This window comes from Bombina bombina, unplaced genomic scaffold (assembly GCF_027579735.1).
Source record: "Bombina bombina isolate aBomBom1 unplaced genomic scaffold, aBomBom1.pri scaffold_1212, whole genome shotgun sequence".
NCBI lineage: Eukaryota > Metazoa > Chordata > Amphibia > Anura > Bombinatoridae > Bombina > Bombina bombina.
The window spans coordinates 6,375-32,579 of record NW_026512419.1 but is presented as its reverse complement, the minus strand read 5'-3'; the positions used below and the strand labels follow the sequence as shown (position 1 = coordinate 32,579).

The window sequence follows — 26,205 nt, the reverse complement described above, 5'->3', positions numbered from 1 at the left end:
AGGTTTTGGTATGCGGATCTTGTCCGGATGGCCTCTTGCCATCCGTGGACTCTTCCGCTACGACCAGACCTTCTGTCGCAAGGTCCTTTTTTCCATCAGGATCTCAAATCCTTAAATTTAAAGGTATGGAGATTGAACGCTTGATTCTTAGTCAAAGAGGTTTCTCTGACTCTGTGATTAATACTATGTTGCAGGCTAGTAAATCTGTATCCAGAGAGATATATTATAGAGTCTGGAAGACTTATATTTCTTGGTGTCTTTCTCATCATTTTTCTTGGCATTCTTTTAGAATTCCAAGAATTTTACAGTTTCTTCAGGATGGTTTAGATAAAGGTTTGTCCGCAAGTTCCTTGAAAGGACAAATCTCTGCTCTTTCTGTTCTTTTTCACAGAAAGATTGCTAATCTTCCTGATATTCATTGTTTTGTACAAGCTTTGGTTCGTATAAAACCTGTCATTAAGTCAATTTCTCCTCCTTGGAGTTTGAATTTGGTTCTAGGGGCTCTTCAAGCTCCTCCGTTTGAACCTATGCATTCATTGGACATTAAATTACTTTCTTGGAAAGTTTTGTTCCTTTTGGCAATCTCTTCTGCCAGAAGAGTTTCTGAATTATCTGCTCTTTCTTGTGAGTCTCCTTTTCTGATTTTTCATCAGGATAAGGCAGTGTTGCGAACTTCTTTTGAATTTTTACCTAAAGTTGTGAATTCCTACAACATTAGTAGAGAAATTGTGGTTCCTTCATTATGTCCTAATCCTAAGAATTCTAAGGAGAAATAGTTACATTCTTTGGATGTTGTTAGAGCTTCGAAATATTATGTTGAAGCTACTAAGTCTTTCCGAAAGACTTCTAGTTTATTTGTTATCTTTTCCGGTTCTACTAAAGGCCAGAAAGCTTCTGCCATTTCTTTGGCATCTTGGTTGAAATCTTTAATTCATCTTGCCTATGTTGAGTCGGGTAAAACTCCGCCTCAAAGGATTACAGCTCATTCTACTAGGTCAGTTTCTACTTCCTGGGCGTTTAGGAATGAAGCTTCGATTGATCAGATTTGCAAAGCAGCAACTTGGTCCTCTTTGCATACTTTTACTAAATTCTACCATTTTGATGTATTTTCTTCTTCTGAAGCAGTTTTTGGTAGAAAAGTACTTCAGGCAGCGGTTTCAGTTTGAATCTTCTGCTTATGTTTTTCATTAACTAGCTCATGGACTCTTGCTAATTACATGAAAGAAAACATAATTTATGTAAGAACTTACCTGATAAATTCATTTCTTTCATATTAGCAAGAGTCCATGAGGCCCACCCTTTTTTGTGGTGGTTATGATTTTTGTATAAAGCACAATTATTCCAATTCCTTATTTTATATGCTTTCGCACTTTTTTTATCACCCCACTTCTTGGCTATTCGTTAAACTGAATTGTGGGTGTGGTGAGGGGTGTATTTATAGGCATTTTGAGGTTTGGGAAACTTTGCCCCTCCTGGTAGGAATGTATATCCCATACGCCACTAGCTCATGGACTCTTGCTAATATGAAAGAAATGAATTTATCAGGTAAGTTCTTACATAAATTATGTTTCCTATTGAGGATAGTTGTGCTTTCAAAGACCCTATGGATAAGAAGTTGGAGGGTCTCCTCAAAAAGATCTGTGTTCATCAGGGGTTTCTAATGCAACCGGCGGCCTGTATTAGTCACGACTGCTGCCGCTTTTTGGTTTGATGCTTTAGCAGAGTCTCTTAAGACTGAGACTTCTTTGGAAGAAATACAAGATAGAATTAAGGCTCTTAAGTTGGCTATTTCTTTTATTACAGATTCTTCCTTTCAGATAACCAAATTGGAGGCGAAGAGTTCAGGATTTTCCATTTTAGCACGCATTGCCTTATGGTTAAAATCTTGGTCTGAGGATATGTCATCTAAATCTAAGCTTTTGGCTATTCCTTACAAGGGAAAGACCCTGTTCAGGCCTGACTTGAAGGAGATTGTTTCTGACATCACGGGAGGTAAGGGACACCTCCCTCAAGATAAAACGTTCAAACAAAGTGGGCGACAGAGTAATTTTCGTTCCTTTCGAAATTTCAAGGGAATCCCCTCTTCCGCTAAACAGGAAGGGAATTATTCACAAGCCAAACCCACCTGGAGACCCAACCAGTCTTGGAACAAGGGTAAACAATCCAAGAAGCCAGCTACTGCTACCAAGACAGCATGAAGGGTTGGCCCCCGAAACAGGACCGGATCTAGTAGGGGGCAGACATTCTCACTTTGTCCAGGCTTGGATAAGAGACGTTCAGGATCCCTGAACACTAGAAATTGTGTCTCGAGGGTATCAGTTGGAGTTAAAAAAAATTCCTTCCCCAGATGAAGGTTTCTTCTTTCATGATTATCTGTAGACCAGATAAAAAGAAAGGCGTTCTTACGCTGTGTAAGATCTATCCTCCATGGGTGTAATCTTTTCCTTTCCAATACAGGGACAGGGGTTTTATTCAAATCTCTTTGTAGTTTCCAAAAAAGAGGGAACGTTCCGACCTATTTTAGACCTCAAAAGTCTAAACAAATTTCTCAGAGTTCTATCCTTCAAGATGGAAACTATTCGTACCATTCTTCCATTGATCCAGGAGGGTCAATTTTATGACTACCGTGGATCTAAAGGATGCATATCTTCATGTTCCTATCCACAGTGATCATAACAAGTTCCTGAGGTTTGCCTTTCTGAACAACCATTTTCAGTTCGTGGCCCTTCCTTTCGGTCTGGCCACGGCAGCCAGAATTTTCACAAAGGTTCTGGGGTCTCTGCTGGCAGTTCTAGACCGCAGGGCATTGCAGTGACACCTTATCTGGACGATATTCTGATCCAGGCGTCTTATCAACTGGCAAAGTCTCATACCGACATTGTTCTGTCCTTTCTGAGGACTCATGGGTGGAAGGTAAATCTGGAAAAGAGTTTGCTAGTTCCACAAACAAGGGTTTCTTTCTTGGGAACTCTAATCGACTCTGTCCATGAAGATTTTTTTGACGGAAGTCAGAAAGTTAAAGATTCTGAATACCTGCCGATCCCTTCAGTCCAATCCTCGGCCGTCAGTGGCTCAATGCATGGAGGCATTGGATTGATGGTAGCGGCAATGGACATCATTCCATTTGCTCGTTTTCATCTCAGACCTCTAGAACTGAGCATGCTCAGACAATGGAATGGAGATTATGCAAATTTGTCTCCTCAAATAGATCTGGATCAGGAGACGAGGGACTCTCTTCTATGGTGGTTGTCGCCGGATCATCTGTCCCAAGGGACGTGCTTCCGCAGACCCTCATGGGTGATTGTGACAACGGACGCCAGCCTGATAGGAAGGAGGAGCAGTCTGGAACTCCCTGAAGGCTCAGGGTGTGTGGACTCGATCGGAGTCTCTACTTCCCATCAATATTCTGGAGTTAAGAGCAATATTCAATGCGCTTCAGGCTTGGCCTCAGTTGGCTTCGGCTAAATTCATCAGTTTCCAGTCGGACAATATCACAACTGTAGCTTACATCAATCATCAGGGAGTAACAAGGAGTTCCTTAGCGATGACAGAAGTAGCCAAGATAATTCAGTGGGCGGAGGCTCATTCTTGTTATCTGTCGGCAATCTACATCCCAGGAGTGGAAAACTGGGAAGCGGATTTTCTGAGCAGGCAGACTTTTCATCCGGGGGAATGGGAACTCCATCCAGAGGTATTTGCCGACCTGATTCTCAAGTGGGGCAGGCCGGAATTGGATCTTATGGCATCTCGTCAGAATTCTAAGCTTCCGAGATACGGGTCCAGGTCCAGGGATCCCCAGGCCGAACTGATAGATGCCTTGGCAGTACCTTGGTCGTTCAGCTAGCTTATGTGTTTCCTCCGTTTTGCTCTCCTTCCCCAGGTGATTGCTCGAGTCAAACAGGAGAGGGCTTCGGTGATCCTCATTGCTCCGGCATGGCCTCGCAGGACTTGGTATGCCGATCTGGTAGACGTGTCCTCTCAGCCACCGTGGACGCTTCCATTGAGGAAAGACCTGTTAATTCAGGGACCCTTCCATCATCCGAATCTAGTGTCTCTGCAGCTAACTGCTTGGAGATTGAACGCTTGATCTTATCTAATATCCAATATTTTTGTCAGGCTCTGACTAGCATCAGGCCTGTATTTAGACTCATCCTTGGAGTTTGAATTTAGTTCTTAGTGTTCTTTAAGAGGTTCCGTTTGAACCTATGCATTCCATAGATATTAACCCCTTAATGACCGAGGACGTACGCCACACGTCCTCAGAAAAAAGGCAGTTAACGCCTGAGGACGTGTGGCGTACGTCCTCGGTTTGGAAAGCAGCTGGAAGCGATCCTCATCGCTTCCAGCTGCTTTCCGGTTATTGCAGGATGCCTCAATATCGAGGCATCCTGCAATAACAATTTGTACCCCTCCGGTGCAGAGAGAGCCACTCTGTGGCCCTCTCTACACCGGCCATCGATGGCCGCAATCGTTGGTGGGTGGGAGCTGCAGTGGGAGGCGGGTGGGCGGCCATCGATGGCTTCAGATTCACAGAGGGGGGCGGGATCGGGGGGGGGAGAGTCAGGGGCGCGCACAGACACGCGCGCGTGCACGGGGGATCGGCGGGCGGGCGCGTGCACGGGAGGGAGCGGGTGGGAACCACTTACACTACAGAAATAATTATGTAGTAAGTGGGAGGAAGAGGGGGAGTAAATGCCCCCAAAAACTAATCTAAGGGATCTGGGAGGGGGTGGGGGTAGGGGTTGGTCGTGGGGAAGCTACACTACAGCAAAATGTAAAAAAAATAAATACAAAAAGAGGAAAAAATATTGTTAACTGGGTACTGACAGACAGCTGCCAGTACCCAAGATGGCCCCCAATAAGGCAGGGGGGGGGGTTAGAGAGCTGTTTTTGGGGGGGATCAGGGAGGTTGGGGGCTAAGGGGGGATCCTACAAAGTAGCATATGTAAATATGCTAAAGATGTATTTTTTTTTTAAAAAAAAAAACTTTTATTTTAGTACTGGCAGACTTTCTGCCAGTACTTAAGATGGCGGGGACAATTGTGGGGTGGGGGAGGGAAGGGAGCTGTTTGGGAGATATCAGGGGGTCTGATGTGTCAGGTGGGAGGCTGATCTCTACACTAAAGCTAAAATTAACCCCGCAAGCTCCCTACAAACTACCTAATTAACCCCTTGACTGCTAGCCATAATACATGTGTGATGCGCAGCAGCACTTTGCGGCCTTCTAATTACCAAAAAGCAACCCCAAAGTCATATATGTCTGCTATTTCTGAACAAAGGGGATCCCAGAGAAGCATTTACAACTATTTGTGCCATAATTGCACATGCTGTTTGTAAATAATTTCAGTGAGAAACCTAAAATTGTGAAAAATTTAGCGTTTTTTTTAATTTGATTGCATTTGGCGGTGAAATGGTGGCATGAAATATACCAAAATGGGCCTAGATCAATACTTGGGGTTGTCTACTACACTACACTGAAGCTAAAATTAACCCTAGAAGCTCCCTACATGCTCCCTAATTAACCCCTTCACTGCTGGGCATAATACACGTGTGGTGCGCAGTCGCATTTAGCAGCCTTCTAATTATTAAAAAGCAAAACCAAAGCCATATATGTCTGCTATTTATGAACAAAGGGGATCCCAGAGAAGCATTTACAACCATGTATGCTATAATTGCATAAGTTTTTTGTAAATAATTTCAGTGAGAAACCTAAAGTTTGTGAAAAAAATTGTGAAAAAGTGAACATTTTTTTTTATTTGATCGCATTTGGCGGTGAAATGGTGGCATGAAATATACCAAAATGGGCCTAGATCAATACTTTGGGATGTCTTCTAAAAAAAAATATATACATGTCAAGGGATATTCAGGGATTCCTGAAAGATATCAGTGTTCCAATGTAACTAGCGCTAATTTTGAAAAAAAGTGGTTTGGAAATAGCAAAGTGCTACTTGTATTTATGGCCCTATAACTTGCAAAAAAAGCAAAGAACATGTAAACATTGGGTATTTCTAAACTCAGGACAAAATTTAGAAACTATTTAGCATGGTTTTTGTTTGGTGGTTGTAGATGTATAACAGATTTTGGGGGTCAAAGTTAGAAAAAGTGTGTTTTTTTCTATTTTTTCCTCATATTTTATAAAAAAATTTATAGTAAATTATAAGATATGAGGAAAATAATGGTATATTTTGAAAGTCCATTTAATGGCGAGAAAAACGGTATATAATATGTGTGGGTACATTAAATGAGCAAGGGGAAAATTACAGCTAAACACAAACACCGCAGAAATGTAAAAATAGCCTTGGTCCCAAACGGACAGAAAATGGAAAAGTGCTGTGGTCATTAAGGGGTTAAGTTATTATCATGGAAAGTTTTATTTTTGGTTGCTATTTCTTCTGCTCGCAGAGTTTCTGAGCTTTCGGCATTACAATGTGATTCTCATCTTATTTTTCATTCCGATAAGGTAGTGTTGCGTACCAAACTTGGTTTTCTTCCTAAGGTTGTTTCTAACAAAAATATTAATCAGGAAATTGTTGTTCCTTCCTTGTGTCCTAATCCTTCTAAGAAGGAGCGTCTGTTACATAATTTGGACGTGGTCAGTGCCTTGAAGTTCTACTTACAGGTGACTAAGGATTTTCATCAATCATCTTCATTATTTGTTGTTTTTTCTGGGAAACGTAGGGGTCAGAAAGCTACGGCTACCTCCCTTTCCTTTTGGCTGAAGAGTATCATCCGTTTTGCATATGAGACTGCTGGACAGCAGCCTCCTGAACGAATTACGGCTCATTCCACTAGGGCTGTGGCTTCCTCATGGGCTTTTAAAAATAATGCTTCTGTTGAACAGATTTGCAAAGCTGCAACTTGGTCGTCTCTTCACACTTATTCCAAATTTTACAAATTCGATACTTTTGCCTCGTCTGAGGCTGTTTTTGGGAGAAAAGTTATTCAAGCAGTGGTGCCTTCCGTTTTAGGTTCCCTGTCTTGTCCCTCCCTTTCATCCGTGTCCTTTCTCTTCCTAACTTTGGTCGAATGACTGGAGTGGGAGGGAAGGGAGGAGTTATATATACAGCTCTTCTGTGGTGCTCTTTGCCTCCTCCTGCTGACCAGGAGGCAATATCCCATAAGTAAGGATGAAATCCGTGGACTCATCGTATCGTAAAAGAAACCAATTTTATCAGGTAAGAATAAATTTCATTTCTCCAACATAGGTGTGTCCGGTCCACGGCGTCATCCTTGTGGGATATTCTCTTCCCCAACAGGAAATGGCAAAGAGCCCAGCAAAGCTGGTCACATGATCCCTCCTAGGCTCCGCCTTCCCCAGTCATTCTCTTTGCCGTTGCACAGGCAACATCTCCACGGAGATGGCTCAGAGTTTTTTGGTGTTTAAATGTAGTTTTTATTCTTCAATCAAGAGTTTGTTATTTTAAAATAGTGCTGGTATGTACTATTTACTCTGAAACAGAAAAGAGATGAAGATTTCTGTTTGTAAGAGGAAAATGATTTTAGCAACCGTTACTAAAATCGATGGCTGTTTCCACACAGGACTGTTGAGAGGAATTAACTTCAGTTGGGGGAAACAGTGAGCAGACTTTTGCTGCTTGAGGTATGACACATTCTAACAAGACGATGTAATGCTGGAAGCTGTCAATTTCCCTATGGGATCCGGTAAGCCATTTTTATTACATAAAGAAAAAAAGGGCTTCACAAGGGCTTTTAAGACTGTAGACATTTTCTGGGCTAAAACGATTTATATATAAGCATATTTTATACTCCATAGCCTTGAGGAATTATTTTAATCTTGGGAATTATGTAAAATAACCGGCAGGCACTGTATTGGACACCTTATTCTCTAGGGGCTTTCCCTAATCATAGGCAGAGTCTCATTTTCGCGCCTCTATTGCGCACTTGTTTTTGGGAAGCATGACATGCAGATGCATGTGTGAGGAGCTCTGATACATAGAAAAGACTTTCTGAAGGCGTCATTTGGTATAGTATTCCCCTTTGGGCTTGGTTGGGTCTCAGCAAAGCAGATACCAGGGACTGTAAAGGGGTTAAATATAAAAACGGCTCCGGTTCCGTTATTTTAAGGGTTAAAGCTTCCAAATTTGGTGTGCAATACTTTTAAGGCTTTAAGACACTGTGGTTTTCACATTTGCAGTAATAAAGTGTGTTCAGTTTAAAATTTAAAGTGACAGTAACGGTTTTATTTTAAAACGTTTTTTGTACTTTGTTATCAAGTTTATGCCTGTTTAACATGTCTGAACTACCAGATAGACTGTGTTCTGTATGTGGGGAAGCCAAGGTTCCTTCTCATTTAAATAGATGTGATTTATGTGACACAAAATTTAGAGAAAATGATGCCCAAGATGATTCCTCAAGTGAGGAGAGTAAGCATGGTACTGCATCATCCCCTCCTTCGTCTACACCAGTCTTGCCCACACAGGAGGCCCCTAGTACATCTAGTGCGCCAATACTCCTTACTATGCAACAATTAACGGCTGTAATGGATAATTCTATCAAAAACATTTTAGCCAAAATGCCCACTTATCAGCGAAAGCGCGACTGCTCTGTTTTAGAAAATACTGAAGAGCATGAGGACGCTGATGATATTGGTTCTGAAGTGCCCCTACACCAGTCTGAGGGGGCCAGGGAGGTTTTGTCTGAGGGAGAAATTTCAGATTCAGGGAAAATTTCTCAACAAGCAGAACCTGATGTGATTACATTTAAATTTAAATTGGAACATCTCCGCGCTCTGCTTAAGGAGGTGTTATCTACTCTGGATGATTGTGAGAATTTGGTCATTCCAGAGAAATTATGTAAAATGGACAAGTTCTTAGAGGTCCCGGGGCCCCCCGAAGCTTTTCCTATACCCAAGCGGGTGGCGGACATTGTAAATAAAGAATGGGAAAGGCCCGGTATACCTTTCGTCCCTCCCCCCATATTTAAGAAATTGTTTCCTATGGTCGACCCCAGAAAGGACTTATGGCAGACAGTCCCCAAGGTCGAGGGGGCGGTTTCTACTCTAAACAAACGCACCACTATACCCATAGAAGATAGTTGTGCTTTCAAAGATCCTATGGATAAAAAATTAGAGGGTTTGCTTAAAAAGATGTTTGTTCAGCAAGGTTACCTTCTACAACCAATTTCATGCATTGTTCCTGTCACTACAGCAGCGTGTTTCTGGTTCGATGAACTAGAAAAGGCGCTCAATAATAATTCTTCTTATGAGGAGATTATGGACAGAATTCATGCTCTCAAATTGGCTAATTCTTTCACCCTAGACGCCACTTTGCAATTGGCTAGGTTAGCGGCGAAAAATTCTGGTTTTGCTATTGTGGCGCGCAGAGCACTTTGGCTAAAATCTTGGTCAGCGGATGCGTCTTCCAAGAACAAATTGCTTAACATTCCTTTCAAGGGGAAAACGCTGTTTGGCCCTGACTTGAAAGAGATTATTTCTGATATCACTGGGGGCAAGGGCCACGCCCTTCCTCAGGATAGGTCTTTCAAGGCCAAAAATAAACCTAATTTTCGTCCCTTTCGCAGAAACGGACCAGCCCCAAGTGCTACGTCCTCTAAGCAAGAGGGTAATACTTCTCAAGCCAAGCCAGCCTGGAGGCCAATGCAAGGCTGGAACAAAGGAAAGCAGGCCAAGAAACCTGCCACTGCTACCAAGACAGCATGAGATGTTTGCCCCCGATCCGGGACCGGATCTGGTGGGGGGCAGACTCTCTCTCTTCGCTCAGGCTTGGGCAAGAGATGTTCTGGATCCTTGGGCGCTAGAAATAGTCTCCCAAGGTTATCTTCTGGAATTCAAGGGGCTTCCCCCAAGGGGGAGGTTCCACAGGTCTCAATTGTCTTCAGACCACATAAAAAGACAGGCATTCTTACATTGTGTAGAAGACCTGTTAAAAATGGGAGTGATTCATCCTGTTCCATTAGGAGAACAAGGGATGGGGTTCTACTCCAATCTGTTCGTAGTTCCCAAAAAAGAGGGAACATTCAGACCAATCTTAGATCTCAAGATCCTAAACAAGTTTCTCAAGGTTCCATCGTTCAAAATGGAAACCATTCGAACAATTCTTCCTTCCATCCAGGAAGGTCAATTCATGACCACGGTGGATTTAAAGGATGCGTATCTACATATTCCTATCCACAAGGAACATCATCGGTTCCTAAGGTTCGCATTCCTGGACAAGCATTACCAGTTTGTGGCACTTCCGTTCGGATTAGCCACTGCTCCAAGAATTTTCACAAAGGTACTAGGGTCCCTTCTAGCGGTGCTAAGACCAAGGGGCATTGCAGTAGTACCTTACTTGGACGACATTCTGATTCAAGCATCGTCCCTTCCACAAGCAAAGGCCCACACGGACATTGTCCTGGCCTTTCTCAGATCTCACGGGTGGAAAGTGAACGTAGAAAAAAGTTCTCTATCTCCGTCAACAAGGGTTCCCTTCTTGGGAACAATAATAGACTCCTTAGAAATGAGGATTTTTCTGACAGAGGCCAGAAAATCAAAACTTCTAAACTCTTGTCAAATACTTCATTCTGTTCCTCTTCCTTCCATAGCGCAGTGCATGGAAGTAATAGGTTTGATGGTTGCGGCAATGGACATAGTTCCTTTTGCGCGAATTCATCTAAGACCATTACAACTGTGCATGCTCAGTCAGTGGAATGGGGACTATACAGACTTGTCTCCGACGATACAAGTAGATCAGAGGACCAGAGATTCACTCAGTTGGTGGCTGTCCCTGGACAACCTGTCACAGGGGATGAGCTTCCGCAGACCAGAGTGGGTCATTGTCACGACCGACGCCAGTCTGGTGGGCTGGGGCGCGGTCTGGGGACCCCTGAAAGCGCAGGGTCTTTGGTCTCGGGAAGAATCTACTCTCCCGATAAATATTCTGGAACTGAGAGCGATATTCAATGCTCTCAAGGCTTGGCCTCAGCTAGCAAAGACCAAGTTCATACGGTTTCAATCAGACAACATGACGACTGTTGCGTACATCAACCATCAGGGGGGAACAAGGAGTTCCCTGGCGATGGAAGAAGTGACCAAAATCATTCAATGGGCGGAGACTCACTCCTGCCACTTGTCTGCAATCCACATTCCAGGAGTGGAAAACTGGGAAGCGGATTTTCTGAGTCGACAGACATTTCATCCGGGGGAGTGGGAACTCCATCCGGAAATCTTTGCCCAAATCACTCAACTGTGGGGCATTCCAGACATGGATCTGATGGCCTCTCGTCAGAACTTCAAGGTTCCTTGCTACGGGTCCAGATCCAGGGATCCCAAGGCGACTCTAGTAGATGCACTAGTAGCACCTTGGACCTTCAAACTAGCTTATGTATTCCCGCCGTTTCCTCTCATCCCCAGGCTGGTAGCCAGGATCAATCAGGAGAGGGCATCGGTGATCTTGATAGCTCCTGCGTGGCCACGCAGGACTTGGTATGCAGACCTGGTGAATATGTCATCGGCTCCACCATGGAAGCTACCTTTGAGACGAGACCTTCTTGTTCAAGGTCCGTTCGAACATCCGAATCTGGTCTCACTCCAACTGACTGCTTGGAGATTGAACGCTTGATCTTATCAAAGCGAGGGTTCTCAGATTCTGTCATTGATACTCTTGTTCAGGCCAGAAAGCCTGTAACTAGAAAAATCTACCACAAAATATGGAAAAAATATATCTCTTGGTGTGAATCTAAAGGATTCCCTTGGGACAAGATAAAAATTCCTAAGATTCTATCCTTTCTTCAAGAAGGTTTGGAGAAAGGATTATCTGCAAGTTCTTTGAAAGGACAGATTTCTGCCTTGTCTGTTACTTCACAAAAAGCTGGCAGCTGTGCCAGATGTTCAAGCCTTTGTTCAGGCTCTGGTTAGAATCAAGCCTGTTTACAAACCTTTGACTCCTCCTTGGAGTCTCAATTTAGTTCTTTCAGTTCTTCAGGGGGTTCCGTTTGAACCCTTACATTCCGTTGATATTAAGTTATTATCTTGGAAAGTTTTGTTTTTGGTTGCAATTTCTTCTGCTAGAAGAGTTTCAGAATTATCTGTCCTGCAGTGTTCTCCTCCTTATCTGGTGTTCCATGCAGATAAGGTGGTTCTGCGTACTAAACCTGGTTTTCTTCCGAAAGTTGTTTCTAACAAAAACATTAACCAGGAGATAGTCGTACCTTCTTTGTGTCCGAATCCAGTTTCAAAGAAGGAACGTTTGTTGCACAATTTGGATGTAGTTCGTGCTCTAAAATTCTATTTAGATGCTACAAAGGATTTTAGACAAACATCTTCCTTGTTTGTTGTTTATTCTGGTAAAAGGAGAGGTCAAAAAGCAACTTCTACCTCTCTCTCTTTTTGGATTAAAAGCATCAGATTGGCTTACGAGACTGCCGGACGGCAGCCTCCTGAAAGAATCACAGCTCATTCCACTAGGGCTGTGGCTTCCACATGGGCCTTCAAGAACGAGGCTTCTGTTGATCAGATATGTAAGGCAGCGACTTGGTCTTCACTGCACACTTTTACTAAATTTTACAAGTTTGATACTTTTGCTTCTTCTGAGGCTATTTTTGGGAGAAAGGTTTTGCAAGCCGTGGTGCCTTCCATCTAGGTGACCTGATTTGCTCCCTCCCTTCATCCGTGTCCTAAAGCTTTGGTATTGGTTCCCACAAGTAAGGATGACGCCGTGGACCGGACACACCTATGTTGGAGAAAACAGAATTTATGTTTACCTGATAAATTACTTTCTCCAACGGTGTGTCCGGTCCACGGCCCGCCCTGGTTTTTTTAATCAGGTCTGATAATTTATTTTCTTTAACTACAGTCACCACGGTATCATATGGTTTCTCCTATGCAAATATTCCTCCTTTACGTCGGTCGAATGACTGGGGAAGGCGGAGCCTAGGAGGGATCATGTGACCAGCTTTGCTGGGCTCTTTGCCATTTCCTGTTGGGGAAGAGAATATCCCACAAGTAAGGATGACGCCGTGGACCGGACACACCGTTGGAGAAAGTAATTTATCAGGTAAACATAAATTCTGTTTTTTTCTGGGCTTAAATGCATGAAAAATTGGGCACTTTATTTCCATTAATAGATGGGACACATAAATTTCTCCTATATGTTTGGGGGAACATATAAAGGATAGGCTGTATTAGTTATGTTAAGCACTGGGGCTGAGGAGTATTAGATGAGGTTCATGTTTAGTGTGGTGTTCACTTCTCCCAGCGGCTTGACTTTAAGAAACATTTTTCCGACCGTGAGGTTAATTATTTAGAAGATCACGATGGGCGGGGCTAGCTGAGGCGGCAATTGCTGTTGCGCACCTTTCTCCAACATAGGTGTGTCCGGTCCACGGCGTCATCCTTACTTGTGGGATATTCTCTTCCCCAACAGGAAATGGCAAAGAGCCCAGCAAAGCTGGTCACATGATCCCTCCTAGGCTCCGCCTACCCCAGTCATTCTCTTTGCCGTTGTACAGGCAACATCTCCACGGAGATGGCTTAGAGTTTTTTAGTGTTTAACTGTAGTTTTTATTATTCAATCAAGAGTTTGTTATTTTGAAATAGTGCTGGTATGTACTATTTACTCAGAAACAGAAAAGAGATGAAGATTTCTGTTTGTATGAGGAAAATGATTTTAGCAACCGTCACTAAAATCCATGGCTGTTCCACACAGGACTGTTGAGAGCAATTAACTTCAGTTGGGGGAACAGTGAGCAGTCTCTTGCTGCTTGAGGTATGACACATTCTAACAAGACGATGTAATGCTGGAAGCTGTCATTTTCCCTCTGGGATCCGGTAAGCCATGTTTATTACGATTGTAAATAAGGGCTTCAAAAAGGGCTTATTAAGACTGTAGACTTTTTTTGGGCTAAATCGATTGATTATTAACACATATTTAGCCTTGAGGAATCATTTTATCTGGGTATTTTGATATAATAATATCGGCAGGCACTGTTTTAGACTCCTTATTCTTTAGGGGCTTTCCCAAAGCATAGGCAGAGCCTCATTTTCGCGCCGGTGTTGCGCACTTGTTTTTGAGAGGCATGGCATGCAGTCGCATGTGAGAGGAGCTCTGATACTTAGAAAAGACTTTCTGAAGGCGTCATTTGGTATCGTATTCCCCTTGGGGCTTGGTTGGGTCTCAGCAAAGCAGATACCAGGGACTGTAAAGGGGTTAAAGTTCAAAACGGCTCCGGTTCCGTTATTTTAAGGGTTAAAGCTTCCAAATTTGGCGTGCAATACTTTTAAGGCTTTAAGACACTGTGGTGAAAATTTGGTGAATTTTGAACAATTCCTTCATGTTTTTTCGCATTTGCAGTAATAAAGTGTGTTCAGTTTAAAATTTAAAGTGACAGTAACGGTTTTATTTTAAAACGTTTTTTGTACTTGTTATCAAGTTTATGCCTGTTTAACATGTCTGAACTACCAGATAGACTGTGTTCTGAATGTGGGGAAGCCAGAATTCCTATTCATTTAAATAAATGTGATTTATGTGATAATGACAATGATGCCCAAGATGATTCCTCAAGTGAGGGGAGTAAGCATGGTACTGCATCATTCCCTCCTTCGTCTACACGAGTCTTGCCCACTCAGGAGGCCCCTAGTACATCTAGCGCGCCAATACTCCTTACTATGCAACAATTAACGGCTGTAATGGATAATTCTGTCAAAAACATTTTAGCCAAAATGAACACTTATCAGCGTAAGCGCGACTGCTCTGTTTTAGATACTGAAGAGCATGACGACGCTGATATTAATATTTCTGAAGGGCCCCTAACTCAGTCTGATGGGGCCAGGGAGGTTTTGTCTGAGGGAGAAATTACTGATTCAGGGAACATTTCTCAACAAGCTGAACCTGATGTGATTGCATTTAAATTTAAGTTGGAACATCTCCGCATTCTGCTTAAGGAGGTATTATCCACTCTGGATGATTGTGACAAGTTGGTCATCCCAGAGAAACTATGTAAAATGGACAAGTTCCTAGAGGTGCCGGGGCTCCCAGAAGCTTTTCCTATACCCAAGCGGGTGGCGGACATTGTTAATAAAGAATGGGAAAGGCCCGGTATTCCTTTCGTCCCTCCCCCCATATTTAAAAAATTGTTTCCTATGGTCGACCCCAGAAAGGACTTATGGCAGACAGTCCCCAAGGTCGAGGGAGCGGTTTCCACTTTAAACAAACGCACCACTATACCCATAGAGGATAGTTGTGCTTTCAAAGATCCTATGGATAAAAAATTAGGTTTGCTTAAAAAGATGTTTGTTCAGCAGGGTTACCTTCTACAACCAATTTCATGCATTGTCCCTGTCGCTACAGCCGCATGTTTCTGGTTCGATGAGCTGATAAAGGCGGTCGACAGTGATTCTCCTCCTTATGAGGAGATTATGGACAGAATCAATGCTCTCAAATTGGCTAATTCTTTCACCCTAGACGCCACTTTGCAATTGGCTAGGTTAGCGGCTAAGAATTCTGGGTTTGCTATTGTGGCGCGCAGAGCGCTTTGGTTGAAATCTTGGTCGGCTGATGCGTCTTCCAAGAACAAGCTACTTAACATTCCTTTCAAGGGGAAAACGCTGTTTGGCCCTGACTTGAAAGAGATTATCTCGGATATCACTGGGGGTAAGGGCCACGCCCTTCCTCAGGATCGGCCTTTCAAGGCAAAAAATAAACCTAATTTTCGTCCCTTTCGTAGAAACGGACCAGCCCAAAGTGCTACGTCCTCTAAGCAAGAGGGTAATACTTCTCAAGCCAAGCCAGCTTGGAGACCAATGCAAGGCTGGAACAAGGGAAAGCAGGCCAAGAAACCTGCCACTGCTACCAAGACAGCATGAAATGTTGGCCCCCGATCCGGGACCGGATCTGGTGGGGGGCAGACTCTCTCTCTTCGCTCAGGCTTGGGCAAGAGATGTTCTGGATCCTTGGGCGCTAGAAATAGTCTCCCAAGGTTATCTTCTGGAATTCAAGGGACTTCCCCCAAGGGGGAGGTTCCACAGGTCTCAGTTGTCTTCAGACCACATAAAAAGACAGGAATTCTTACATTGTGTAGAAGACCTGTTAAAAATGGGAGTGATTCATCCCGTTCCATTAAGAGAACAAGGGATGGGGTTCTACTCAAATCTGTTTATAGTTCCCAAAAAAGAGGGAACGTTCAGACCAATCTTAGATCTCAAGATCTTAAACAAGTTTCTCAAGGTTCCATCGTTGAAGATGGAAACCATTCGAACTATTCTTCCTTCCATCCAGGAAGGTCAATTCATGACCACGGTGGATTTAAAGGATGCGTATCTACATATTCCTATCCACAAGGAACATCATCGGTTCCTGAGGTTCGCATTCCTGGACAAACATTACCAGTTCGTGGCGCTTCCTTTCGGATTAGCCACTGCTCCAAGGATTTTCACAAAGGTACTAGGGTCCCTTCTAGCTGTGCTAAGACCAAGGGGCATTGCTGTAGTACCTTACTTGGATGACATTCTGATTCAAGCGTCGTCCCTTCCTCAAGCAAAGGCTCACACGGACATTGTCCTGGCCTTTCTCAGATCTCACGGATGGAAAGTGAACGTGGAAAAGAGTTCTCTATCTCCGTCAACAAGGGTTCCCTTCTTGGGAACAATAATAGACTCCTTAGAAATGAGGATTTTTCTGACAGAGGCCAGAAAAACAAAACTTCTAGACTCTTGTCGGATACTTCATTCCGTTCCTCTTCCTTCCATAGCTCAGTGCATGGAAGTGATCGGGTTGATGGTAGCGGCAATGGACATAGTTCCTTTTGCACGCATTCATCTAAGACCATTACAACTGTGCATGCTCAGTCAGTGGAATGGGGACTATACAGACTTGTCTCCGAAGATACAAGTAAATCAGAGGACCAGAGACTCACTCCGTTGGTGGCTGTCCCTGGACAACCTGTCACGAGGGATGACATTCCGCAGACCAGAGTGGGTCATTGTCACGACCGACGCCAGTCTGATGGGCTGGGGCGCGGTCTGGGGATCCCTGAAAGCTCAGGGTCTTTGGTCTCGGGAAGAATCTCTTCTACCGATAAATATTCTGGAACTGAGAGCGATATTCAATGCTCTCAAGGCTTGGCCTCAGCTAGCGAGGGCCAAGTTCATACGGTTTCAATCAGACAACATGACAACTGTTGCGTACATCAACCATCAGGGGGGAACAAGGAGTTCCCTGGCGATGGAAGAAGTGACCAAAATCATTCTATGGGCGGAGTCTCACTCCTGCCACCTGTCTGCTATCCACATCCCAGGAGTGGAAAATTGGGAAGCGGATTTTCTGAGTCGTCAGACATTGCATCCGGGGGAGTGGGAACTCCATCCGGAAATCTTTGCCCAAGTCACTCAGCTGTGGGGCATTCCAGACATGGATCTGATGGCCTCTCGTCAGAACTTCAAAGTTCCTTGCTACGGGTCCAGATCCAGGGATCCCAAGGCGGCTCTAGTGGATGCACTAGTAGCACCTTGGACCTTCAAACTAGCTTATGTGTTCCCGCCGTTTCCTCTCATCCCCAGGCTGGTAGCCAGGATCAATCAGGAGAGGGCGTCGGTGATCTTGATAGCTCCTGCGTGGCCACGCAGGACTTGGTACGCAGATCTGGTGAATATGTCATCGGCTCCTCCTTGGAAGCTACCTTTGAGACGAGACCTTCTTGTTCAGGGTCCGTTCGAACATCCGAATCTGGTTTCACTCCAGCTGACTGCTTGGAGATTGAACGCTTGATCTTATCGAAGCGAGGATTCTCAGATTCTGTTATCGATACTCTTGTTCAGGCCAGAAAGCCTGTAACTAGAAAGATTTACCACAAAATTTGGAAAAAATATATCTGTTGGTGTGAATCTAAAGGATTCCCTTGGGACAAGGTTAAGATTCCTAGGATTCTATCCTTCCTTCAAGAAGGATTGGAAAAAGGATTATCTGCAAGTTCCCTGAAGGGACAGATTTCTGCCTTGTCTGTGTTACTTCACAAAAAGCTGGCCGCTGTGCCAGATGTTCAAGCCTTTGTTCAGGCTCTGGTTAGAATTAAGCCTGTTTACAAACCTTTGACTCCTCCTTGGAGTCTCAATTTAGTTCTTTCAGTTCTTCAGGGGGTTCCGTTTGAACCCTTGCATTCCGTTGATATTAAGTTATTATCTTGGAAAGTTTTGTTTTTAGTTGCAATTTCTTCTGCTAGAAGAGTTTCAGAATTATCTGCTCTGCAGTGTTCTCCTCCTTATCTGGTGTTCCATGCAGATAAGGTGGTTTTACGTACTAAACCTGGTTTTCTTCCAAAAGTTGTTTCTAACAAAAACATTAACCAGGAGATTATCGTACCTTCTCTGTGTCCGAAACCAGTTTCAAAGAAGGAACGTTTGTTGCACAATTTGGATGTTGTTCGCGCTCTAAAATTCTATTTAGATGCTACAAAGGATTTTAGACAAACATCTTCCTTGTTTGTTGTTTATTCCGGTAAAAGGAGAGGTCAAAAAGCAACTTCTACCTCTCTCTCTTTTTGGATTAAAAGCATCATCAGATTGGCTTACGAGACTGCCGGACGGCAGCCTCCCGAAAGAATCACAGCTCATTCCACTAGGGCTGTGGCTTCCACATGGGCCTTCAAGAACGAGGCTTCTGTTGATCAGATATGTAGGGCAGCGACTTGGTCTTCACTGCACACTTTTACCAAATTTTACAAGTTTGATACTTTTGCTTCTTCTGAGGCTATTTTTGGGAGAAAGGTTTTGCAAGCCGTGGTGCCTTCCATTTAGGTGACCTGATTTGCTCCCTCCCTTCATCCGTGTCCTAAAGCTTTGGTATTGGTTCCCACAAGTAAGGATGACGCCGTGGACCGGACACACCTATGTTGGAGAAAACAGAATTTATGTTTACCTGATAAATTACTTTCTCCAACGGTGTGTCCGGTCCACGGCCCGCCCTGGTTTTTTTAATCAGGTCCGATAATTTATTTTCTTTAACTACAGTCACCACGGTACCATATGGTTTCTCCTATGCAAATATTCCTCCTTAACGTCGGTCGAATGACTGGGGTAGGCGGAGCCTAGGAGGGATCATGTGACCAGCTTTGCTGGGCTCTTTGCCATTTCCTGTTGGGGAAGAGAATATCCCACAAGTAAGGATGACGCCGTGGACCGGACACACCGTTGGAGAAAGTAATTTATCAGGTAAACATAAATTCTGTTTTTCTCCACTTCCTGATCGTAGGGGTGACTAGGTCAGTTAGCGAAGTTTCAGACGCAGGGAAGCTCAAGATGAACGCTTAATACAGCGTTGTTAGACCAGACAGCTTTTCACTGTGCTTCAAGACGAGTTCCGGATTGCAGGGGAAGTTAGGCACCTCAGCAAAGCTAAGCTGAGGTGTAGAGGTTGTCCGGAGTGTGTGGTGTGTTTTTATCCATTTCCTTGCTACAAAAATTTAAGTTTCATTTTAAATTTAACGAGGCAGTAACGTTTTTCTTTATAATCTCATCAAAAATTTAAAAAGTTTTAGTGGTAATTTTGTTCCGTTGTGAGTTAAGATGAACCAAGAGGCCCTGCAAAATATTACCTGTTCTTTATGTTTTGATGCTAATGTAGAACCACCAATCCCTTTCTGTTCCTAATGTATTGAGAGAACTTTGAATTACAGGGATAGACTTTTTTCTGAGCCAACATTGTCTAAGGCGGATGCTGTCCAGGAGTCTAATGACTGTTCAATATATGCCGCAGCTTTCTCCTCAAGTGTCCGAAGTATCGCCCACACATGCAGTGCCCTGCGCTTCCTCTCTAACTCCGCCTGGAGTTACGCTGCAAGAGATCGATAGCCTCATGTCCTCTGCGGTATCTGATGCGTTGTCTGCTTTTCCCATGCTGCAGTGAAAGCGCAAAAGGAAATGTAAAGAATCCGTGAGTACGGCTTCTGACACAGTCGTGGCTATTGCGAATGTTCCCTCCCAGAAGTTTTTAGCTGGAACACCTCAGTTTTGTTACTTATGGAGGTTTTGGCTACCTTGGATGACTCCGACACTACAGTCGTAGTCAATCCTAAGAAGTCTAGCAAGCTAAACAAGTATTTTGATGTACCTTCCATGGTGGACTTTTTCCCTGTACCAGATCGGGCTACAGAGATTGCTAGGGAATGGGAGAGACCGGGTATCCCTCTTTTCTCCATCCCCTATTTTTAAAAATGTTTCCTATAGCAGACTCTATCAAGGAGTCTTGGCAGACGTTCCCCCAAGGTGAAAGGGGCAATTTCCACTTTAGCTAAGAGAACCACTATTCCCATAGAGGATAGTTGTTCCTTTAAAGATCCTATGGATAAGAAAAGAAGTTAGAGAGGTTGCTCAAAAAGATGTACGTACACCAGTGTTTACAATGGCAATCTGCAGTGTGTATTGCTACTGTCACTAGTGCAGCGGAATACTGGTTTGATGCGTTGTCTGATTCTATTCAGACACACTCCCCTTGGAGAGATCCAGGATAGGATCAAGGCCCTTAAGTTGGCCAATTCCTTTATTACTGATGCTTCCCTTCAGGTTATCAAGCTGGGAGCTAAAATTTCTGGGTTTGCCTACTGGCCCGCAGAGCCTTATGGTTAAAATCCTGGTCTGCGGATGTGTCATCTAAGTCTAAGCTTTTGGTGATTCCTTACAAGGGTAAGAACTTGTTTGGGCCAGGATTGGCGGAGATTATTTCAGACGTTACGGGTGGAAAGGGCCTTCACCCTCAGGATAAGAGGAATAAGCAGAAGGGACGTCAGAGTAATTTTCGTTCCTTTCGAAACTTCAAGGGTAAGCCTTCCTCTCCCTCTACAAAGCAGGACCAGTCCAAGCTGTCCCGGAGGTCCAACCAGTCTTGGAGCAAGGGAAAGCAATCTAAGAAGCCTGCTACTCAGTCAGCATAAAGGGTCTGCCCCCGATCTCGGAACGCATCTTGTGGGGCGCAGACTTATCTTCTTTGCTCAGGCGTGGTTTCGGGATGTTCAGGATCCCTGGGCAGTTGACATCGTGTCCCAGGGATTCAAGCTAGAGTTCAAGACCTTTCCTCCTAGGGGCAGGTTTCTGCTCTCAAGATTATTTGTAGACCAGATAAAGAGAGGCGTTCTTACACTGTGTACGAGACCTTTCTGCTCTCAGAATGATAGTTCCTGTTCCAATGCAGGAACAGGGTCTGGGTTTTTACTCCAATCGGTTCGTGGTGCCCAAATAAGAGGGAACTTTCAGACCAATTCTAGACCTCAAAAGTCCAAACAAGTTCCTCAGAGTACCGTCCTTCAAAATGGAGACTTTGTTCCATACTTCCCTCTGTTCAAGAGGGTCAATTCATGACAACAGTAGATGTAAAGGATGCGTACCTGCATATTCCCATACACAAGGACCACAAGTTTCTGAGGTTCGCATTTCTAGACAAACACTTCCAGTTTGTGGCTCTTCCATTTGGCCTTGCCACAGCTCCCAGAATTTTTTCAAAGCTCCTGGGATCTCTGTTGGCGGTGCTCCGGTTGCGGGGGGGATTGCAGTGGCGCCTTATCTGGACGACATCTTGGTTCAGGAACCATACTTTCAACAAGCGAACTCCCACATGGAGATGATCCTGCGATCTCATGGATGGAAGGTGAATCTAGGAAAGAGATCCTTAATTCTGGCTACAAGAGTAGTATTCTTGGGACCCATAATAGACTCCCTATCGATTTAATTTTTTTTTTTTTTTAAAAGAGGTCAGAATATCAAAGATCTTAGACTCCTGTCTAGCCCTTCAGTCCTCTCCTCGGCCGTTAGTGGCTCAATGTATGGAGGTAATCGGTCTGATGGTGGCTGCCATGGACATCATTCCGTTTCCACCTCAGACCTCTGCAGTTATGCATGCTAAGTCAATGGAACAGGGATTATGCGTATGTCTCTGATTAGTTAGATCCGACAACAAGAGATTCTCTTCTTTAGTTGGTTTCTCAGGATCATCTCTCCCAGGGAACCTGCTTTCGCAGACCCACTTGTGTGATTGCGACAATGGACACCAGGCTGCTGGGATAGGAAGCAGTCTGGGGCTCCCTAAAGGCTCAGGGGACATGGACTCGGGAGGTGTCTGTTCTCCCCATAAACATTCTGGAGCTGAGGGCATTCTTCAATGCTCTTCTAGCCTTGTCTCCACTTTGGTCGGGTTTATCATGTTCCAGTTGGACAACATAACTTTGGTGGCTTACATCAACCATCAGAGGGGAGTTCATTTGCCATGACAGAGGTAGCCAAGATTATTCGGTGGGCGGAAACCCACAACTGCTGTCTGTGATCCACATTCCAGGAGTGGACAATTGGGAAGCGGATTTTATGAGCAGACGGACCTTTCACCAGGGGAAGTGGGAACTCCACCCGGAAGTGTTTTCAAGCTTGATTCTCAAATGGGAAGAGCCAGAGTTGGATCTCATGGCATCTCGGCAGGTACGGGTCGAGGTCGATCGATGTGCTGGCGCGGTCCCTTGGAATTTCAGTCTTGCATACCTATTTCCTCCATTTGTTTTACTTCCTCGGGTCATTGCCCGAATCAAACAGGAGAGGGGGTCAGTGAACCTCATTGCTCTGGCATGGCCTCGCAGGATCTGGTATGCAGACCTAGTGGAGATGTCTTCTCTCCCTCCTTGGAGACTTCTACGGAGGAATGACCTTCTACTTCAAGGGCCCTTCCTGCACCCAAATCTAGTTTCTCGGAAGCTGACTTCTTGGAGATTGAATGCTTAATTTTATCTAAGTCGGTCATTAAGACCATGATTCAGGCTTGGAAGCCTGTTACCAGGAAGATTTACTTCAAGATATGGCATAAATATCTGCATTGGTGTGGAATCCAGAGGCTACTCTTGGAGTAGAGTTCGAATTCCTAGAATTTTGTCTTTTCTCCAAGAGGGTTTGAAGAAGGGATTATCAGCAAGTTCTTTGAAGGGTCAAATATCTGCCTTGTCTATTTTGTTACATAAACGACTGGCGAATATACCGGACGTGCAATCCTTCTGTCAGGCCTTAGTCAGAATCAGGCCTGTGTTCAAACCTGTTACTCCTCCCTGGAGTCTTAACCTTGTTCTTAAAGTTCTTCAACATTCTCCATTTGAGCCTATGCATACCCTAGATATTAAGTTTTTTATCTTGTAAAGTTTTGTTTGTTGCAATTTCTTCTGCATGCAGTCTCAGAACTCTCAGCGTTGCAATATGAATCCCCTTATTTTTCATTCTGATAAGGTAGTTCTACGTACTAAGTTGGATTTCCTTCCTAAGGTTGTTTCGGATAGGAACATTAATCAAGAAATTGTTGTTCCTTTTATGTACTAACCTTTCTTCCTATAAAGAGTCTGCTGCACAACCTAGATGTTAAAATTCTATTTACAGGCGTCTAAGGATTTTCGCCAGTCTTCGGCTCTGGGAAACTTAAGGATTAGAAAGCTACGGCGACTTCTTTCTTTGTGGTTGAAGAGTATAATTTGATTGGCCTATGAAACTGCTGGACAGCAGCCTCCTGAGAGAGTTACGGCTCATTCTACGAGGGCTGTTTCCTCTTCCTGGGAATTTAAAAATGAAGCTTCTGTGGAACAGATTTGCAAGGCTGCAACTTGGTCCTCTCTTCACACTTTTTCAAAATTCTATAAATGTTATACTTTTGCGTTGGCTGAGGCTTCTTTTGGGAGAAAGGTTCTTCAAGCAGTGGTGCCTTCCGTTTAGGTTCCCTGTCTTGTCCCTCCCTTATGTGTCCTCTAGCTTGGGCATTGATTCCCAATAGTAATTAGATGATCCGCAGACTCACTGTCATTAGAAAGAAAGCAACATTTATGCTTACCTGATTTATTTATTTCTTGACACGCTGTGTCCACGGCCTGCCCTGTTTTCTTAAAGATAGGGTTTTTTTTGTTTATAAACGTCAGACACCTCTGCACCTTGTTGCTTCCTTTCTCTCCTTTGCTTTGATCAAATGACTGGGGTTGGAGGGAAGGGAGGTGATATTTAACAGCTTTGCTGTGGTGCTCTTTGCCGCCTCCTGCTGGGCAGGAGTGATATTCCCAATAGTAATTAGATGATCCGTGGACTCACCGTGTCAAGAAATAAATAAATTTATCAGGTAAGCATAAATTTTGTTTTATAGCAGTTTTTGAGAGGCTCTTCTCAAATATATAAGCTCAGCATAACTGAGATGTTGATACCGTGTGGAGTTGTTTTTTTAAAAAAAATTTTTTTTTTATAGTGGTCTGGTTGAAGAGAGGCTACAAATGTTTAAAATTAGACACATATCCTTTTTGTTCTAAATGTTTTTTTTGCTTTGGAACATTTTTAAAATTTAGTGAAATAATTATTTGTGTTTGTGATACCCCAATAACTGAACTTAGCAAAATATACCAGTGTTCACATTTGTTGCTTACAAGTGTTTCTGTATCTAACATTTACCATATAACAAACTTTGGTTTGTTCATTTAGGAGCTTCTTATGGAGCACACTGTTTTCATATTACGCAATTTATTAGGAACATTGAACATCAGCTCTAATTTACTGTATTACTTTATATAACTCTAGCAGATGAAACTAAGTTATTTTCCCTTTATTTGTAATACAATTTTAAAATCTGCCATTATATATATATATATATATATGTGTGTGTAAGCAACAGGAGAGCACTCTCACTTCTGAATCAATCTGCCAGGGTGCTAGCAAAAATGGATAATAGCAATGAACAAATGGCAGCACTCACTGGTCCTTTAAGTGAATATCTTTATTATAAAGATATTCACTTAAAGGACCAGTGAGTGCTGCCATTTGTTCATTGATATATATATAGATATATATAGATATATATAGATATATATAGATATATATAGATAGATAGATAGATAGATAGATATATAGATATATAGATATTGAAGGCAGATAAGAGCCATAGGCCCAGCAAGTCTGCCCGATATTACCAAACAGTATAAACTCTCTCTCTATATCTCTGTATCTATAATTTTTTTAACCTTGCCTCTTAGACTTTGCAAAGCTCTTACTCCTGAATTTAAGAAGTTAAAGGGACATGAATCCCACATTTTTTTTAGTTTATGGTTTAGCAAGGACATGCCATTTTAAACAAGTTTCTACTTCTTTACTTCTATTTTGCTTTATATCCTTTGCTGAAAAGGCTCAGTAGCTGCTGATTAGTGGCTGCACATAGATGCCTTGTGTGATTGGCTCACCTATATGCATTGCTTCAACAAAGGATATCTAAAGAATAAAGCAAATTAGATAATAGAAGTGAATTGGAATGTTTAAAATTGTATTCATCTGAATCATGAAAGAAAACTTTTGGGTTTTGTCTCGGTGAGCAATGAACCTTTTTATTTCATTTAACATAATTATGTAATGTTAGACCAAAAGCAAAGAAAAAAAATATTTTAGTCATTTTAAAAACTAATACAATTTTATTTTTCTCTGCAGCTAATTTGTAATGCAATATATTCTAAAACTTTTTAAAAAAATACTTTACGCTCCATTTAATTAACACATTGCAATTTAGTTGGTGCTTTAGTGTAAATGCCTAATTTAAAATCAAAATTTATTTCAAAATGACCTGCAGAAAAATATTCATTAAAAAATTCTCATCTCTGAAAGTGAAAAAAAGTTCTGCCTCTGGGGTGATGGATATTTTTCCACATGGCAGCACTCATGACTAGAGAGAGGCAGGAAATAACCTCAATACTATGCTTTTGCAATGTATTTAGTGTTGAATGTCCCTTCAACATTTTATCCTTTTTTGTGTCAATAATGAAAACTATTACATAAGCATTACTGTGCACTCTTTAATTTGCTTTTGAAAGATTGTAGCTTTTTGATGCTTATAGGCTACAGATAGTTACAATTATATTTTTTACTTTAAAGCAGAAACAGCCCAGCTGCACCCACAGGAACTTCTTCTGTGACGAACACCCCAACTTCTGATGTAATTGTACCACAGAATAATTCCAGTGAAAACTCAGGTGGTAAGACTTCATTATAGGAGACCTTTTCTTTTTCAGTTTGTAATGTTTTCTCCAACATAGGTGTGTCCGGTCCACGGCGTCATCCTTACTTGTGGGATATTCTCTTCCCCAACAGGAAATGGCAAAGAGCCCAGCAAAGCTGGTCACATGATCCCTCCTAGGCTCCGCCTTCCCCAGTCATTCTCTTTGCCGTTGCACAGGCAACATCTCCACGGAGATGGCTCAGAGTTTTTTGGTGTTTAAATGTAG

General features: G+C 43.1%; 1 protein-coding gene across 1 annotated transcript in view; it reads left to right on the top strand.

The window, feature by feature from the left end:
- LOC128644300 (poly(A) polymerase alpha-B-like) overlaps nucleotides 1–25,956 on the top strand; it is a gene marked incomplete at its 3' end in the record, with an annotated part of 41,201 nt that extends 15,245 nt beyond the window's left edge. The window contains exon 3 of the mRNA XM_053696967.1: nucleotides 25,856–25,956. Coding sequence (XP_053552942.1) covers nucleotides 25,856–25,956 — 101 coding nt within the window. The remainder of the gene's footprint in view (nucleotides 1–25,855) is intronic.
- Between the last annotated feature and the right edge of the window lie 249 nt (nucleotides 25,957–26,205).